This window comes from Parasteatoda tepidariorum, chromosome 6 (assembly GCF_043381705.1).
Source record: "Parasteatoda tepidariorum isolate YZ-2023 chromosome 6, CAS_Ptep_4.0, whole genome shotgun sequence".
In the NCBI taxonomy this organism is placed as follows: Eukaryota; Metazoa; Arthropoda; class Arachnida; order Araneae; family Theridiidae; genus Parasteatoda; species Parasteatoda tepidariorum.
Genome location: NC_092209.1, coordinates 83,353,787 through 83,370,780, shown reverse-complemented (window position 1 = coordinate 83,370,780; position 16,994 = coordinate 83,353,787). Strand labels below are relative to the sequence as shown.

Sequence of the window (16,994 nt, the reverse complement as noted above, 5' to 3'; positions counted from 1 at the left end):
GCTAGTAATATTTATATTTGAATCTACTTTTGCGTTTTTAAATAAATGAGTTTGGGGAATTAGAATTATAATTTATATATTCTAAATATAAACTACAATTTAAAGGATTAATAATTAAATTTTCACATTTTTGATATAGGTTATTGTTCGGATATTGCAAAATTAAAATTTTATAAATGGATTTGTTAATATTTATAACCTATTTTTTAATTTTATATTAATATAAATTTTATAGCTAGTAAAATTTATATTTGAATCTACTTTTGCGTTTTTAAATAAATGCTTTTTAAAAATGGGGAGAATTTAAGTTATGAAAAGAACTGATGAAAAATATCATTTATCTGAATATTGCAGTTAAAATTGCTTGTAACATAACTATACATTTATGTTTATTAACTATTTTGTTAGTAGAATGTGATTTTATTTAAACTTTTACTTTAATTTGTTGTTAAATTACACAATCAGCCTTTGAATTCGTGAAAAAAATATTCTTAATTTAAAATTGTAACCATTTTCACTGCACAGAACTTTTTTTAATTGCTAAGTTTGTTGCGCGGAAAAAGTTAGAAAATCTAACAAACATGTTTTCATTTAATAAAAGGCGTATAATAAATAGATAGATATTTTTAAATTTTTACATTTTGAATATGAATAATTTTTAATATATAGTTTTTCAATTAAAAGCAAATCCCAGTATTATTTGACAGAATTTTTTTTCAATTGGCTCCATTATTTTGACAACTTTTTTTTTTGGAGTTGTTTGTTAAAATGAATGAATTCGTTTCTGTTTTAGTTCTTTATTTTTATTTTTTAGTTTCGCTTTTTCTCTTTGCTGTCCAGTAAATATAGATTAAAGAAAAAGGCTTTTTTCGGAAAAATTAATGCACTAGGTATTTTTTGACAAAAGGCTTTTTCATGTTATTATAGATAATAATTGAAAACACTCCCACTTTCTTCCGTACGCTTCTCCCAGGGGTGATTTGAGGAGAATAAAATTTCTTCTAGAAAAACAAGGGAGGCACTGTTCTCAAAGTAATTTTTCACCCTGAGTTGAATAATTAATAAGTTAAGTAAAATTTATTGCGTATGAAAAATAAATTTTTTAACACCATACAGTAAATGTATCCGTCTTTTTATACATGTTATCTTTCATTTAAAATATGCCTTAAAAATTTTTTTGCTGAAAATTTTTTTCGTTTTCTTATTTAAAAAAATTTCTTTCATATGAATTAAAGATATTCGTGTAATTCTAAATATACTATTACCACATTCTCTTATGTTCGTTATTTCCTGAAAAAGAGACATTTATTAAATGTTTTGAATAAGTTTTTTTTCCTTGTTCTCTCTTCAGCTGATTGAGAGGTTTTCTTTTATTACATTCTATTCTGTAAATATACTCGTAAATCACATTGATGTTCACATCGCTATTTCCTCTTTCATTTTGAATTAACCTTACTGTATAGGTTTTCATTCAAAACATTAAAACTACAAAAATGATTACTATTTTAATAAAAATAGTGTTTTATTGTTGATCTTTTGCATTTAAGAGAATTTATATTAATTCAATGAGACGAAGAGTAAAAATAGGATTTTAACGCGACACAAAAAAAAACGCATGGCAATATGTTAAGTACCCTTCCCTTAGTAAGTGGTAAAATTCACAATCTTGTGCTTCATATTTTGACGGTAGAGATAGAGAGTGAAATGGGAGGGGGAGAATCTTGCTATCTAGACAAGTGAAAAATTGTTTCCTGTGCCTTTTGTTTTCTTAAAATCGAATGAGTCTAAACACGAGTAGGGGCGGAGAGCTTGGTTGGTAGCGCGCTGGACTCACGTTTGTGAGAACGGACGATTAATCTGGCCGCTGGTCGAAGACTCCCCATGTTGTAAATGGTGATGGGTCCGGTCACAAAGTCCTCCATGTTTCCATAGCAAATTAAACCATTGTGGGTACTAGATTGGAGATTGAGCGTTAACTGTTTCAGGACAAAATTAAGATCCGTGGAAAGATTGGAATTGGGGATTGGGTCCGCCCTGTAAACAGGTGTGACGTATGAGTGTGACAAAGTCGAATTCTTGACCATAGATGGCGCCACTTGAAAACAAGAACAATTGCACCCACAGTGCCTTAACGGCGTACGACTACAACTAAATATGAGTCAATAGATTAACAGCTCAAATGTTACAGGGGTTTCTTATTTATAAAAAAAAAATACTATTTTTGTCTTATGCATATTTACACTTTTTACTCCACTACCTGAAAGCTAAAAGGGCAAACGGGGTTTTGTTTCTTGTCGTGCTCTGTTTGACATTGAATCAAACGACGCCAAACTCTAGTTGATAAAGTAAATAGTTTTAAAAAAGTATAAATAAATGTGAATAATTTATAAATAGTATATTTTATTAAAACGAATCTATACAAGTCTTCAACTATTAGGCTTATAGTATTGTATTAGGTCTTATTGGATTCGGTGCAAAAAAACAAACAAACACTGAAAACAATAATTAATTTGTAGATACAGTAGTTTCAGATGCGCAAATATTTTAAGACAAATAACTTGTTTACCTACGTACGTTAACTTTTTGTTCATAAAATCACTATGGACTCGAAATTAGTCTCAAAAACTAAGCGCAAACTAATACAAACGAAACAATACCTCAGTTGTCAAGATAGCTACTAGATAGCAATGTCAAAAATGTACAACATCAGTACAAGTAAAAAACAATTGACTCTTGCTTGGCCTAATTCAATTCAGAATAAAATCAACTAATATACAATACTTCACTTGTCTAGATAGCAGTTATTTATTTTTCTTTTTTCTTTTACCCCTTTCTGCTTATCCCACAGAAACACGGACTCTAAAAGCCCTCGAAGCTCACGCGAGAACATTTAAGAGAGCTTACTCACATTTTCTCCTTAACCGTTTTTAGTCAAAATATTTTATTATTAGAGCTCCGATGGCTCAGAGGATAGAGCGTTCGCCTTTCAATGAGGTGAACTGGGGTTCGATCTCGGCTGTGGCTGGTCGATACGAATTCCGACCACAGTGCTGATGTGAAATATCCTCAGTGGTAGACGGATCATGGATTAGAGTCCCCTTGAAGGGGTCACTGACCATTTCCAACTTTCTTTCATTACCTGCATATATAACAAATACTGATCTTTGCTCCTGCGGCCAACAAGGTTAGCCTGAACATTATCTCACTAGTTGTCCCCACACTGTCTCCTGGCATAGTCGTTAACCTAGCTCAACAAATTTAGAAATTTGGCAGAAAACTTTTATTACAAACAATACTTTAAACAAAAGATTAATAACAGTAATGAACTTCTTAGCGGATAAGGGCTATTTATTAAAATTTTAATAATCTCCTATTTCACATGTATAATTTTTTTTCTCTTTGTTTTATTTCTTCTTAAATTCCCCACTTTCAGTTTAAAAATTTTTTTCTTCTTCTAAATATCACGTTAAGTAGAATATATTCAAAATTAATACCGCTGACTGGACCCGTTCCTAGGCTGGAGTGGAGCTGGACTAGTGGCCAAGTCCTGGGCTATATGGTTAAGGGTTTTTCATTACCTAGGTACATGCTCAGGGCTTGGAGGAAAGAAAAAAAAAAGTCCCCTTGCCGTCAGCTAACCATGGCAGGTTTTCCTCTCAGTGTAATGCAAATGCGGATTAGTGCCATCAAAAAGTCTTCTACGAAGGCAAGCTTCTCCCCATACTTGATCCAGGAGTTCCCTTGTCTTCTGAGTTGGGTTCAAAATTACAAGGCTACGTAGTTGAACATTAATAGTCGTAAACCCAAAAATTGGGTCGGCTGTTCAACGACGGTTATAAAATAAAATATAAAATATTTTATTAGTCTAACTTATTTAGTCTAATTCATTTATTTAGTCTAATTATTTACTTAGTCTAATTATTTATTTACTCTAATTATTTATTTAGTTTAATTATTTTAATTATTTAAATATTTTATTTTCATTGTTTAGTGATGTTTTGAGAATAAGAGAGGAGACTAAACGCTTGAATACCCAGAAAATAAAATAAAAAAATTGCGAAAAAACGAATGAATGCGAAGATACGGAAATATCGGGTAAAGGTTTGAGCCGATAAGAGAACGCTGTTGCTTACTAATGTACAAAAATTCATGCGCCGCCGTTAATCCTGTATATGTTGTAAACTATAATTGCTTGCAGCTATTGTAAACTATAATTGATTATAATCTAATTGTAAAGTGTTTGATTGTGTATAAGAATGTAGATCCGAAAATGCAGTCTAAGGGCTGTAGCACGTAAAGAAGCTTTAATCATAAGTAAGTAAATATTCCGGTCAAACAATAACAATATATAATAGTTTACAATCATAATTACAGTATATAACTTTATAAACAATTTACAATCACGTTACAATCAATTACAGTTTAAAATAACTGCTGGACAGCAAGCAACATCCACATAGCACAGTAACAATGTAAGCAACAGCGCTCTCTATCGGCTTAACACGGTACTGCCGCACGCACATTCCTGAAATAAGCTTAGTTAGGTCCTCTCTACCTGCCTTTACATTTTATCAAATAATTTTGAACCACCGCGTATAATTAAAGCTGGAAAATACACATAATATACCTGAACTGACTACAACTCCTTATGCTTTTTATTTTACTTTATAACCGTCGTTGAACAGCCGGCTCAATTTTTTTTGGTTTACGACTCTTAGTATTCAACTCCGTAGCCTTGTAATTTTGAATCCATTCTAGAAGACAAGGGAACTCCTGTATCAAATATTGGAAGATATTTGCCTTCGTGGAGGACATTTTGATGGAATTAATCCGCATTTGCGTTACATGGAGGGGGAAACCACGAAAATCTCCGACGGTTAGCCGGACTGCAAGAGGACTCGAACCCATGATACTTCTACCACTGAAAATATTTTACATCAGCACTGTGGTCGGTGCAAGCCCGAAGTTGAATTCGTATCGACCAGCCATCGATGGGATTCGAACCCGGGAACTTCTCTTTCACCGGCTCTTTGCGAAAATTATGAGTAAATATTAGAATGTGCCTGGGGTAGAAAAAAGAGGCTCTGTAAGCTAGAATCAGTTACTTATTAAAATAAATCAAAGAATTTTCATTAAGTTAATCAATGCTTGTTGATAAACTTTTTATAGTTAAATAATTTTATCTTGTAGTTAAATGATATAGTTAAATAATGCAAAAAATGGAGCAAACGATAATTTGTAAAGATTTATTTTAGAAATTAGGAGCAGTTCAAATATTACATAAACACACTTTTGCCAGTTTTTGAATCCCAATTGTCCTCAAAAATAAGCAAATCACACATTCCCTCCATGCTTTCTAAAGAAAGTCAATATACCCCCCTCCCATAATTTTTAGCTACCACTTGGACTTTTATTGGAGTAAACTACCTTCAAGATTAAATCAAAATAAAAAAATTTAATTTTGCGCAAATTTTACGCTTTAATTCAATTTATAAAATTTTGAGTAGAATGTTCTTTAGGAATATTTTGTGTATTTCATTTTGTGGATAAAACTATTACCTTCTTCAAAAAATTTTTTGTTTTACTTTTTTTGAATTTCCAAAAAAATTATGAAAATAATGGGATTTTAATGTCTTACGTACTAATTCCTCCGTCTCGCTTGTCAGCAAAATTAAATAAATCACAAACCCCCACCCCCCATTAGATGCTTCCATAATATTTAAATGGTTCCTTAAAGGGAAAAACTAAAAGAAGCTCACCTCTCTGACTTAAAGTCTTGTTATTATTAACAAGTTGCATAAGACAACAACAAGGGAAAAATACCTGAACATGTTTTAAGACTTTAAGCTTCTCTATATCATCATAAAAAACTTAACGCTTAAAAGAATGATTTTACCTTTCTTCAAATAATGAGTATTTTATGTATTTGAAAATTTATCAGTGCTGCACTTAAGTTTACTCTAGTCGAACATAAGTATATTGTAAATTTTTGAATGCTACTTCGGAAAAAATTAGTCAAAATTAAATATAACATAATAAAATGAAAACGATTTTACAAAGTCTTTTGAAATTTAAAATAAAAAAAAATATCGTTTGCAAACCAAGTTTAAATGTTTCTCCTCATATGATGTGCATCATCGAATAATTTAAAAAGAAAAATTATCGGCTTAGAAATAATACAATAAAGTTAAAATTATTTTATAAAATCTTTTGCAATTTAAAACAAAATATCGTGTGCAAACCAAATTTAAATGCTTCACATCTATGTAGGCATCGTCGTATTAAATACAAATTACTCTTTCATTGTTAAAAACCCGAGACACGTTCCAGCCCTTGATTCTTTTTACGCGGAAGACTTTCATGTCCAACACCCATGTTTGAATAACAAAAAGTACGAGGAACTAGTTGTTGAACAATGCTTTAGAGATTAGATGTATTGCTGGGAAGTCAACTGCTGTAAAAACAAAAGGAATATTCCTCTGAAATTTTAAGCAAAACCTTTAATTCCATTGTGAATGTTTAAACAGAAACCAGATATAATGTAAAAAAGAAACGTAATTTTACCTGTACTATTTATTTTTTTGATTGAAGTTTATTTCTGTAAAATTTATTGTATGTTAAATATGAAAGTAAAAGTTATTTTTTTTGTTTAAATTGAACACTGTATGATCGTTGATACATTTTTTTTCTAGATGTACGATTTTAAACGAGAAATAATTAAATAAAATAAAAAAAGAATTGAAAGTCATGTTTTCTAAAAATTATATTTTGAGCAAATCTAAAATGATAAAGATAAATCACATCAATTTCGATAGAAGTAAATAAAATGATTATAGCTTATAATGTATTTTTTAAAAATTTCGAACTTAATTTATTCTTTTCAATTTAGTGTCTCTTAGTTAAATTATGTTAGTTAGAAAATAATTGTAATTTGCATAAGCATAAGACCAAGAGATTCAGTTGAAATTTGAGCACTCTGGCTTCTCGGAAAGTGATAGAAATTTCAAAAGAAGAGAAAATGTATTTGGTTATTAAATAACAATATAAATTTTGTATGTAGCTATGAGACACTGATTATCGCTTCATTCGTCAATTGGTTGAAAAGTGGTAGAAATTTTTGTTGAGGAAAAAATTTCTTGTGACGATAAATTCTGCTTATCATTAGATAAAAATTGAATACTGAATTAACACCACGCTTTAGATAAAAACAGACCAGGGCTCAAAAAACCGCCCGTCCGCCTGTCCTCGGCGGTCAAAAATTCCCCGCGGACAACGAATTTCACGAATTCGACGTCCGCTTGGACGGCCATGTTCGTGATACATTTTCAGTTTTTGTTATCTTACAAGTGTCCAGCGCCTCATTTCTAAAATGGCCCTCTAATCTAGGAATACAGCAACATACTGCACATGGTGGAATTGATGTTTACTCTGTCTGGGAGTACTGCAGCGGAAATTTTCAGCAATGAACTTACAAAAAAATACATTACGTACTGGTCTTAAACAAGAAGCTTTAAACGCAATTTTGAACACCTACCTAAATGGAAAACCCCTTTCAGATTTCTGTGCAGAAACCTCTGTAAATCATTGGCTTGATTGTGGAACTGGCAAACGTCATATTTGATTCATTTAAAAAACGCAGTACCTTCGGACAATATGACATTCCAGATAACTTGACCCTTGTCATTTAAATTATTTCATAAAAGAAATACTAGGTTACTATTAGTAACCTAGTATTTCTTTTATAACTGTATAATGTAATCCTAGTAACTACCAATTCATTGTGCAATTTATATAAATGTTTGTAATAAATAAGAGAAAATTATATATTTATTTATTTAGAAGCTACGGGTTAGTTTCAAAGGAGGACGGGTACATTATTGGACAAGACGTCCTCGGGGACGGGTAAAATTTTTGAGTTTTTTCGTGCCTTGGAACAGACCATAGCCTTAATTAAGAGCTAAAAGATTGCTTCGTATCTTCAATTGATGCTAGAGGGAAAATGTGTTGCATTTTCTTCTGATAAATAAGAGCAGTCCACAGCCTTAAAAAAATGCTAAAAGATTGCTTCGTATCTTCAATTGATGCTAGAGGGAAAATGTGTTGCATTTTCTTCAGATAAATAAGAGCAGTCCACAGCCTTAAAAAAGTGCTANATTATTGGACAAGCCGTCCTCGGCGGCGGGTAAAATTTTTGAGTTTTTTCGAGCCTTGGAACAGACCCTAGCCTTAATTAAAAGATTGCTTCGTATCTTCAATTGATGCTAGAGGGAAAATGTGTTGCATTTTCTTCAGATAAGAGCAGTTCACAGCCTTAAAAAAGTGCTAAAAGATTGCTTCATTTCTTCAATTGACGCTATATGGGAAAATGCGTTGCTGTTTCTTAAGGTAAGAAGGCGCAATAAATTCAGCTGATTAAAATATCGGTTTCCATCAATTGCCAGTCTTCAAAGTGATGAACTGGGTGATGTAAGGAAAATGATGAGATCAGGCTTAACGAGGATTGCCATAACAACTACAACCTTCTTCTTCATTTTAACACAACAATACATGAGTAATCTTTAAACAAAACATATATTCATGAAAAACGCATGAATTTTGTTTTCTCTGTCACTATAAATCGAATTTATAGATTCAGAAAAATATGATGTATGTAAACTTTTCAGATAATTATTTATGTAGGTCCTTTCAACACAAAATGTCTCATTTCCAAGAGCTACTAATGTTGCGTTTGTAATAAAAATTAAACTATAAAGTAAAAAGTGAAACAAAATAGAATAAATGTTAATTTGTACGTTTCGAGGAATAAAATTTGAAAAAAAAAACTTTTTCAATAAATAGGTGAACTTTGAAGTTTAATTGAAGCATTCATCATTCTATAGTCTGTTCAACGAGAACTGATAGTGAAAGTAAACACAGCGGCGTGCTATTTGGCGGAATACCGTTGTCAGCTTGGCTCCGGATTAATGACTAATAGCGCCTATCAGTCAAGCAAAAACTCTTATTTCTTAGAGGGTTGTTTGTTTTGCCGTGGTGTCTTATTGCAGGTGTTTCATGAGCAATATGGAAAATAAAGTGATAGATTTAAGTCCTCCTAAAAAACGGCAAAAGAAATCTTACATAAGTAAAGCTGAGAAGGAAATAATATTGAACATTTATAAAACTGAAGTGCATTCAAAACCAGATGTTCCAATCATTAATGTGGCTGACCATGCGGTGTCTCAATCGGGAGTTAGCATAGCTTCTGTTTTCAGAATTATTAAAGAATATAAAAGGGATAATATATTACATTCACCGAAGAAGACTAAAACTTGTAAAACTTTTTTGGATGACATTGACGATTTAGACAAAAAATCTGTAAGAAGAAAAGTTCATGATTTTTTCCGTCGTAACGAAATTCCGACAATAAACAAAGTTCTCAAAGCTGTGGACGATGATTCTAATTTACCAAACTTTAAAAGAACGTCATTTTATTCCCTGTTAAAAAAATTAGGCTTCACGCATGCTTCCCTTAGAAAAATAAAGATAACAGTTTGATACAAAAAAATGCAGTTCCTTCAAATATATTTTTAAATCAATAGGTGAAATATAAAACTATTTTAAATATCATTTAACTTTTTATAAATTTAAAAAAAAATGTAATTATGAAAATAAAGAGTATTTTTTTAACATATTCTTTCAATTCTATACGACTTTTACGATGGAATTATAAAAGTTGTTTTACATAGATATTTAAGCAAAATATAATAAAACTAATTTAATTTAAACTTAAAAAAAATACATTAAAACTATTCTCAAAATAAAATTATGTGTTTACTGAAACAATTAGAAACGTATTTTCATGTAAATATTTTAATTTTGCACTTNTTATTCGTCCGAAATGAATATTCTGCGTTCAGCTGTATAGGCTAAATACCAAATATTTATGTGTTGCATCTCTAATTTAGAAGCAGCAATTGCTGTTTATTTCTGAAAATTTAATTTTTTTATTATAATTTTACAGTGCCGAGCATAATCTTGTATCTACTTACAATTTAAAAACTCATTGAAAAAGTGTTTTGCAATAAACGGACCCTATTTGCACAAATTCAAAAAAGCGGTCCCTGATTGAAAGAATGTGAGTAATTTTTTCACAATTTCACGAAAAACAGACCTTTCACAAAATGTCTGGACAGACCCCTGCATTCATCATTCTAGGGGCACTGCGAAGGAGAATATTTAAAGGGTCTTCTTAAAAAACTTTGTCTAGGTTCCCGCAAAGTTTAGCAACAGTTTTGGCGGGAACTGACAGAACTATTAAAACTCGAAACTGTCACTCAAATATTTTTTTTAAAATTAAAATAATGCATCATTCCTGGAATTCTTTCGATTTTTTTTAAGAAAAAAGAGTGCATATAGATAAACAGAAAAAAAATTCTAAACATTAAATCAAATGTTTTAATTACTAAATTTACGATTGCAAAGGTGCCACCTATTTTTAAAACAAATTCTGATTTTCTTTATAATTGTTTTCTACTTAAGAAAAATCTAAATTTAATATTACTTACAACAAATTTACAAACGTATCTTGCTCTACATTTTTTTGAAATTAATTATTTTGAGCCCATTGTAGGAGAAGTAGCTCATTTATCTATATTACTTCCCCGGGAATATAAAGGAAGGGCTAATTTAAATACAATAAAAATACAATTAATTTGATACTACCTGTTATATGAAAAATATTCATTAACATCTAGTATAAAATTACTAAGGGGGAAACGAAACGTGTGATTAAAAGATAAAATTTGTTTTCATTTTTATCACAATAAATGATTAGATTTCTTTAGTTTTATATTACACTTCCGACTGTTTGTTTCAATTCGAAATTTGTATTTAGAAATGTGTTACGGCATTAAGAATCAATTAAAAAGAATTAAAAAAGTATTTCATGAAACTGTCGTGGTTAAATTGAATTTGGTCGCTTTTTTTAAAAGTTTTTTGCCATAGCTTTAGGCCATTATTTTCAGGGCTATGTTCAGGTAGAGAGAGGGCCAAGGTGGATACGGCCATAAGACCTCTTGCCATAAGTGGGAATCTAATCGATGACCAAGAACATTAATATTTTAATTTATTATTTTTTTCTTTGAAATAAGCTCCTAAATTCTTTCATTGTAATTGAATTAAAAAACAAAATTAAATTTTAAACAAATGTTGCAAAAATTTAATTTTACCGCGAAATTAAATTTTTTCAAGCGTAAATATTTGGCTTAAGCGAAATATTTTATGAAGATTTTTAATATATTGTTTTTAGAACTAATTATAAGGGTTTAGATTACGATAACATAAATATTCTTAACTTTGAAGAAAAAAAAATTGCGATTATTTCTTTGGAAATAATGCAATTTTTGATTTAGAATAGTTTCCATTTTCGCATGTCCCGCACACGAAAAGGAAAAAAAAAATAAATTATCTTTCCAATTCTTTTAAAAAATTAATCTTTCTAAATGATTTATCCTCCAATTGATCAGGGACGAAAAGTTTGCTCCGGCATCTAAACTGTTTGCTTTGTTAATGTAAGATATGCTCCTTCAAAATTGTTTGAAAACCGTTGTAAAAATAATTCCAATAAGCTTGGTTTAGTTTGGTTATCAACATAGTACAGGAAAAAGTACCAATGCTTATTATCCAATAAGTATTAAAAAAAAGTATCAAAACAAAGTATCAAACTACTAGACATTAAGCGGTCTCCGTACTAAATTTCGATTTATGTTACAGCTTCGAGCGTTACATAGTTTAATCTATATTTTGCTTTAGCAAGCTTTACTTTTTTTTTTTAGTAAATTAAGTTTACTTTAGTTTAATTATAACAGAAAATGCTGTTGACGAGTGTAATAGGAAAAGCATATCCCACAGAAATTAAATCTAATTTATTATGGTTCGGATTTTAAAAAGAAAATTTTTTAAAAGCTGTAGTTTGGTTTTAGAATATAGTTTTGAGTTTATCAGAGTATTCGCAGGTCGAAGTCAACTCGCCTAATTTACGAATTGCTTAATTTACCTTGAGGACTGCAGGTTTAACAAGGTCCATAAATTGCAGGAAGCTGAAGTAATAAATGCTATTGAAATATATCTTATCAGAATATATTTATACTATTGTACTCGTATTATTATATTAAATAAAATGTTTAATTGTTATACATTATTGTACAGAAGTATCAGTCAATGCTATCGAATAGAAATACGTGCCGATACTTTCGAAGAGAAGTAGCAATAATAAAGAAAGCATTGATACTTTTGCAATGTTACTAATTTTGATTAATGTCGTACTAGAGTTACGCACCAATGGACTGTAGACGACGGTTTCAATTTAAAAGAAAAATGACTACTCTAAGCTAAGTTGTTGTTGTAGTTCATTTACGTGAAGACATGCTCTCACAATTTTGATCCTCTGCAGAGGGAATTACACCCCCGCTTCGGTAGCCTGACGACCTGCACCAACACCTCCTAGAAAAGAGTAGGCCTCTGCACGGGTTACCATAAATATCCTTTAGTAGTTCAAACGTAATGACATATTTCGTATTTTCAACCACTGCGCAGCTTAGTACCCTGAACGTAATGACATCTTTCTTATTTTTCGTCAACTGCGCAGTTAACTTCGTCACATCGGACTACTANAAAAGAAGTAGTAATAATAAAGAAAGTATTGATACTTTTGCAATGTTACTAGTTTGGATTAACGTCGTACTAGAGTTACACGCCAATGGACTGTAGACGACGGTTTCAATTCAAAGGAAGAACGACTACTCTAAGCTAAGTTGTTGTTGTTGTAGTTCATTAACGTCGCACTAGAGCTGCACAGTGAGCTATTGGCGACGGTCTGGGAAACATCCTTGAGGACGATCCGAAGACATGCCATCACAATTTTGATCCTCTGTAGAGGGAATGGCACCCCTGTTTCGGTAACCTAACGATCTGCACGCGAAGTCGAGTACTTTACGGTAGAACAGTTTAACGAGGACCCATACCGCACACCTTAGATCCCTACGCAGACTATTCCAAGTGGTCACCCACCCGTACACTGACCGCAGCCAATGATGCTTGACTTCGGTGATCTGTTGGGAACCGTGTCTTAACGATCGATCAGTTCACTGCGGGACTACTCTAAGCTGAGAATATGATACCAGAAACAACCTATTAAGTAAAATATGTCAGGCTAATAAAGGTTATAGGTTTGGCTGTGTGCGATAGATTCTGTAAAATAGGCGATATTACTGTGTTTAGAAACAAAAATATTCTCTCTTTTTTTTTAAAGCGCGATTTCTTTTGAATATTTCTATATTTAGCACTAAATGCAAGTTAAAAGTAACATTTTAAAATGAAGGAAACGATTTATGACAACGCAATGTCAGGGGATTTTGTACAATAAATCAGAAATGATAAATGGCTTTGACAAATAACTGTTGTAAGTTTTTTTTCCTTAGAAAGTGAGATTTTGTAGTGTGGTGTGTAATTGTGAAGTATGGCCAGTAATGTGGGGGTTTTATTAATATATGAACACAAAAGCCATGAAAATACGATTTGTGTTGAGATTTTGTAGTGTAATGTGTAATTGTGTGGCTTTATTTATATATGAACACAAAAGCCATGATTTTTATATCTCTCAGTTTATGTATGGTTTTATTTTTATAATTACTCGGTTATTTTTAAAATTATGTTCATTAAAAGTGTTATGGAAGAATTTTTTTTTCTTTATTTGAACAAAAAAGCTTTATTCAATATAAAAATACGTAAATTAGTTTTGAATAAAATATCGTGATATATCGAAAATTATTGATATTTTCTGACGATGCATCGTGATATTAAAAACCGAGATATTGTTTAGCACTAGAGATGATACAATCCCTCTGTTTTGTCTGGGGAATTACTTAAAAAAAAAGTCAATTGGATACACCAATTAAGTTGTTTTACTTACAAAATTAATTAACTTCGAGCAAAGTTGTTAACGAAATCAGTCAAACCTTTTCTGTTTTATTCAATTAATCGTAAAGTTAAAAATTTGATTTCTCGAAAACTGTTCGCTCGATTTCATTCAAATTTTTTATTTTGTCATTTAAAATTGTATGATTTAAAATGATGTAAAAACTTGTATTAATTACTATTGGAAATTTTTTCCACTATTATTAAATAATTAAAAAAAGATATTATCAATGATAATTTTAATAATAATATTAATAAATGTAATTTATAATAAATAATATAATATATAATAATACATATAATATATTAATACTATATAATTATATATACAAATAATAATATTAGAAAATATCTATTAATTTTTTTTACATGAAGTTATTCTTGAATAAGCGAATTTTATAATTTCGTACAAAATTTTCCCATTTTCCTAAAAAGTAAACGAGATTTAACGAAATCCGTAAAACATGAATTTAACATGAATGGGTTCAAAATTTTGACCCGTTCCCCTATTTCTGTATGGGGACCATATTTTCTAGATTGCGGTTAACCCCACCCCTACTATGAGGGTCAAGAATCCCAAGTTTGCAGGAGGAAAAAAAATACGTGTTTTTCCCTAGAAAGTACGTTTTCATGTCTTATTTCGTAACTTTAAATATCTTCCTCATTGATTAATTATCATAGTTAAGGTTTGGTCTTTTGACCATTTAAATTGAATCCTAGAATTAGATAAAAAAGTTATTCAGAGTATTTCAGTTCATATAATTTACTTAAAATTAATATGAATACTGTCCGATTATTCGATGAAAATTTTAATGACGTAGAAGATGGAGTAGAACATTACGAATCTAACAATTAGCAGTTAAAGACTCACTAACTTCAGATTAAACAAACTGCATTTTTCTAGAGGTCAGGCTGAGCTATTCTTGAAAATCGCTTAAAGTAAATTTAATTCCTCCATAATTTATAATTTTAACCTTAATACGCGGTTTTTTACATATTTAGGTAATCCACGTGATTGACTTTAATTTCAGACTCGAAAAACTTTCTTTTCTTTATTTGTTTAAGAATTGAATATATTAACCAGAAATGTGTTTTAACTAAATATTTAATTCCGTATTTAAACAACTTCCTCTTTCGAAAGGTCAAAGGCCGGAACACGATTCTTTACTTAAGTTGCTAGGTGGTGATAATCTACCCCCGCATAGAAAAACGTTCCATTATTTTCGAATTAATTATGGTAAATTGTTTGGCTTCAGATGAGTTAGTCACGTTTTGTTTAAACGCATTACGATTGGATTATTATTTACGAAAAAATATCAAATCATAATACAGTATGCGGTATTTAAATGTTCATTTTAAAAACACTTTCACCCATGTTTATGTTTTAAAACGGTAGAAGCATAAGTAGTTCTTGGTTTCCGATTTATTAAAGCATTTTATCATATTTAATGTTATTGTTTATTATCGTAGTACGTGTTCTATTATTATCAATCTTATCTGTTGCCCGAATTGAAAGGCTTGAGGAAATATAGTGATTAAATACATCTCGGAATTTTAATAAAACATTTCTGTTAAAAAGAATAAAGATAAAATTCTTTAAATAACATAAATAATTATTAAAAAATGCATTCAAAATTCTTAAATCGTACAAAAATTATGTTGTTTGTTTATAAAAAGATTAAAATTGAGGGGTCTGAGACAATATAGTAATATGTCACACACATTCCGAAGGTGACATTTTTTCAAACATCTAACTGTGAGTCGTGATGGCTTAGGGGATAGAGCTCACGTTGCCTTCCAATGAGGTGACCCGAGTTCCGATCCCAGAGATGGCTCGATATGCATTCCACATCTGGGACCACAGTGCTGACATAGAATATCCTCAGTAGCAGACGGATCATGGGTAAGAGTCCCCTTTCTGTCAGGCTAACCGTGAGAGGTTCTCGTGATCTTCCTCTCCATGTAACGCAAATGCGGGTTATAGTTCCCCCAAAAAGTCCTCCACGAAGACAAAATATCTCCCTACACTTGATCCAAGACTTCCTTTGTCTACTGGATTGAATTCAAAATTACAAGGCTACGTACTTAAATATTAGTGGTCGTAAACACAGAAATTGAGCCAGCTGTTCTACGACGGTTATAAAAGAATAAATAAAAGCATCTAACTGTTCCTTAGTGTTTTTTTTTTTAATTAGTTACCTCGCAAGTCTCCATAACTGCCTGTAGATGGCAGCACAATACTCAGAAACAGGGTTTATCAAACGCTCTCAAAAACATTTTATTCAATGATTTGAAAATGTAGCTTATCATTTTAAGGCTCCATTCCCTTAATTTATACTTTATTATGGTTGTTTATAGTTGTATGTTAGAAATGATTTCGTACTTTATGAGTGTCTTGTATGTCTAAAACTGATTTCTACATGCTTTTGTAGTATTACTAAAAAAATAATCGCAATCATAATTAGTTTAAACTTATGGTTATTGAAAAAAAATGAAGGGAATATTTAAGATATAATATTTCGGTACGAAAAAAAAATTAAAAAAATTAGATTTTTGATTAGTTCAAAGTTTTGATTTGAAGTTAAAAACATAGAAGTAATCAAAAAATTATACCTATTGTATTTTATCTAACCTTGTCTAGTAAATCTTTTGTTATATGCTACATAAAGAAATACCAATAAGGCAGATATATTTTTTTTAATGTAAAATACACAAAAATATTACCAATAGTAGCTTTTTCGTAACAAACATAAACGATAAATATACAATTTTCCAACTATCTTAAATCTTCCTTATCATTTTTTCGCGTTCAGATTTAAATAAAAATTTTCCGGAATTAAAACTTTTTCCAAAAATTAAAATATTGCATTCTGTATCCTGTAATCAGGAAGAAAATATGGTTTTTTTAAAAACTTCACTGTCATTTCACTGACCATAATGCATACATTAAGAATCTTTGTCAAAATTGAAATTGGCAAGGTCATTGATTAAGATGAATATATATATATATATATATATATATATATATTATAAAGAAAAAT

The 16,994-nt window shown here is 30.5% G+C and overlaps 1 protein-coding gene across 1 annotated transcript in view; it reads left to right on the top strand.

Moving 5' to 3' along the window:
* The first annotated feature begins 9,060 nt into the window (after positions 1-9,060).
* The window catches only part of LOC122271004 (pancreatic triacylglycerol lipase-like), a 28,163-nt gene continuing 20,229 nt past the window's right edge, over positions 9,061-16,994 (top strand). The window contains exon 1 of the mRNA XM_071181868.1: positions 9,061-9,354. Within this exon, the coding sequence (XP_071037969.1) occupies positions 9,061-9,354 (294 nt within the window). The remainder of the gene's footprint in view (positions 9,355-16,994) is intronic.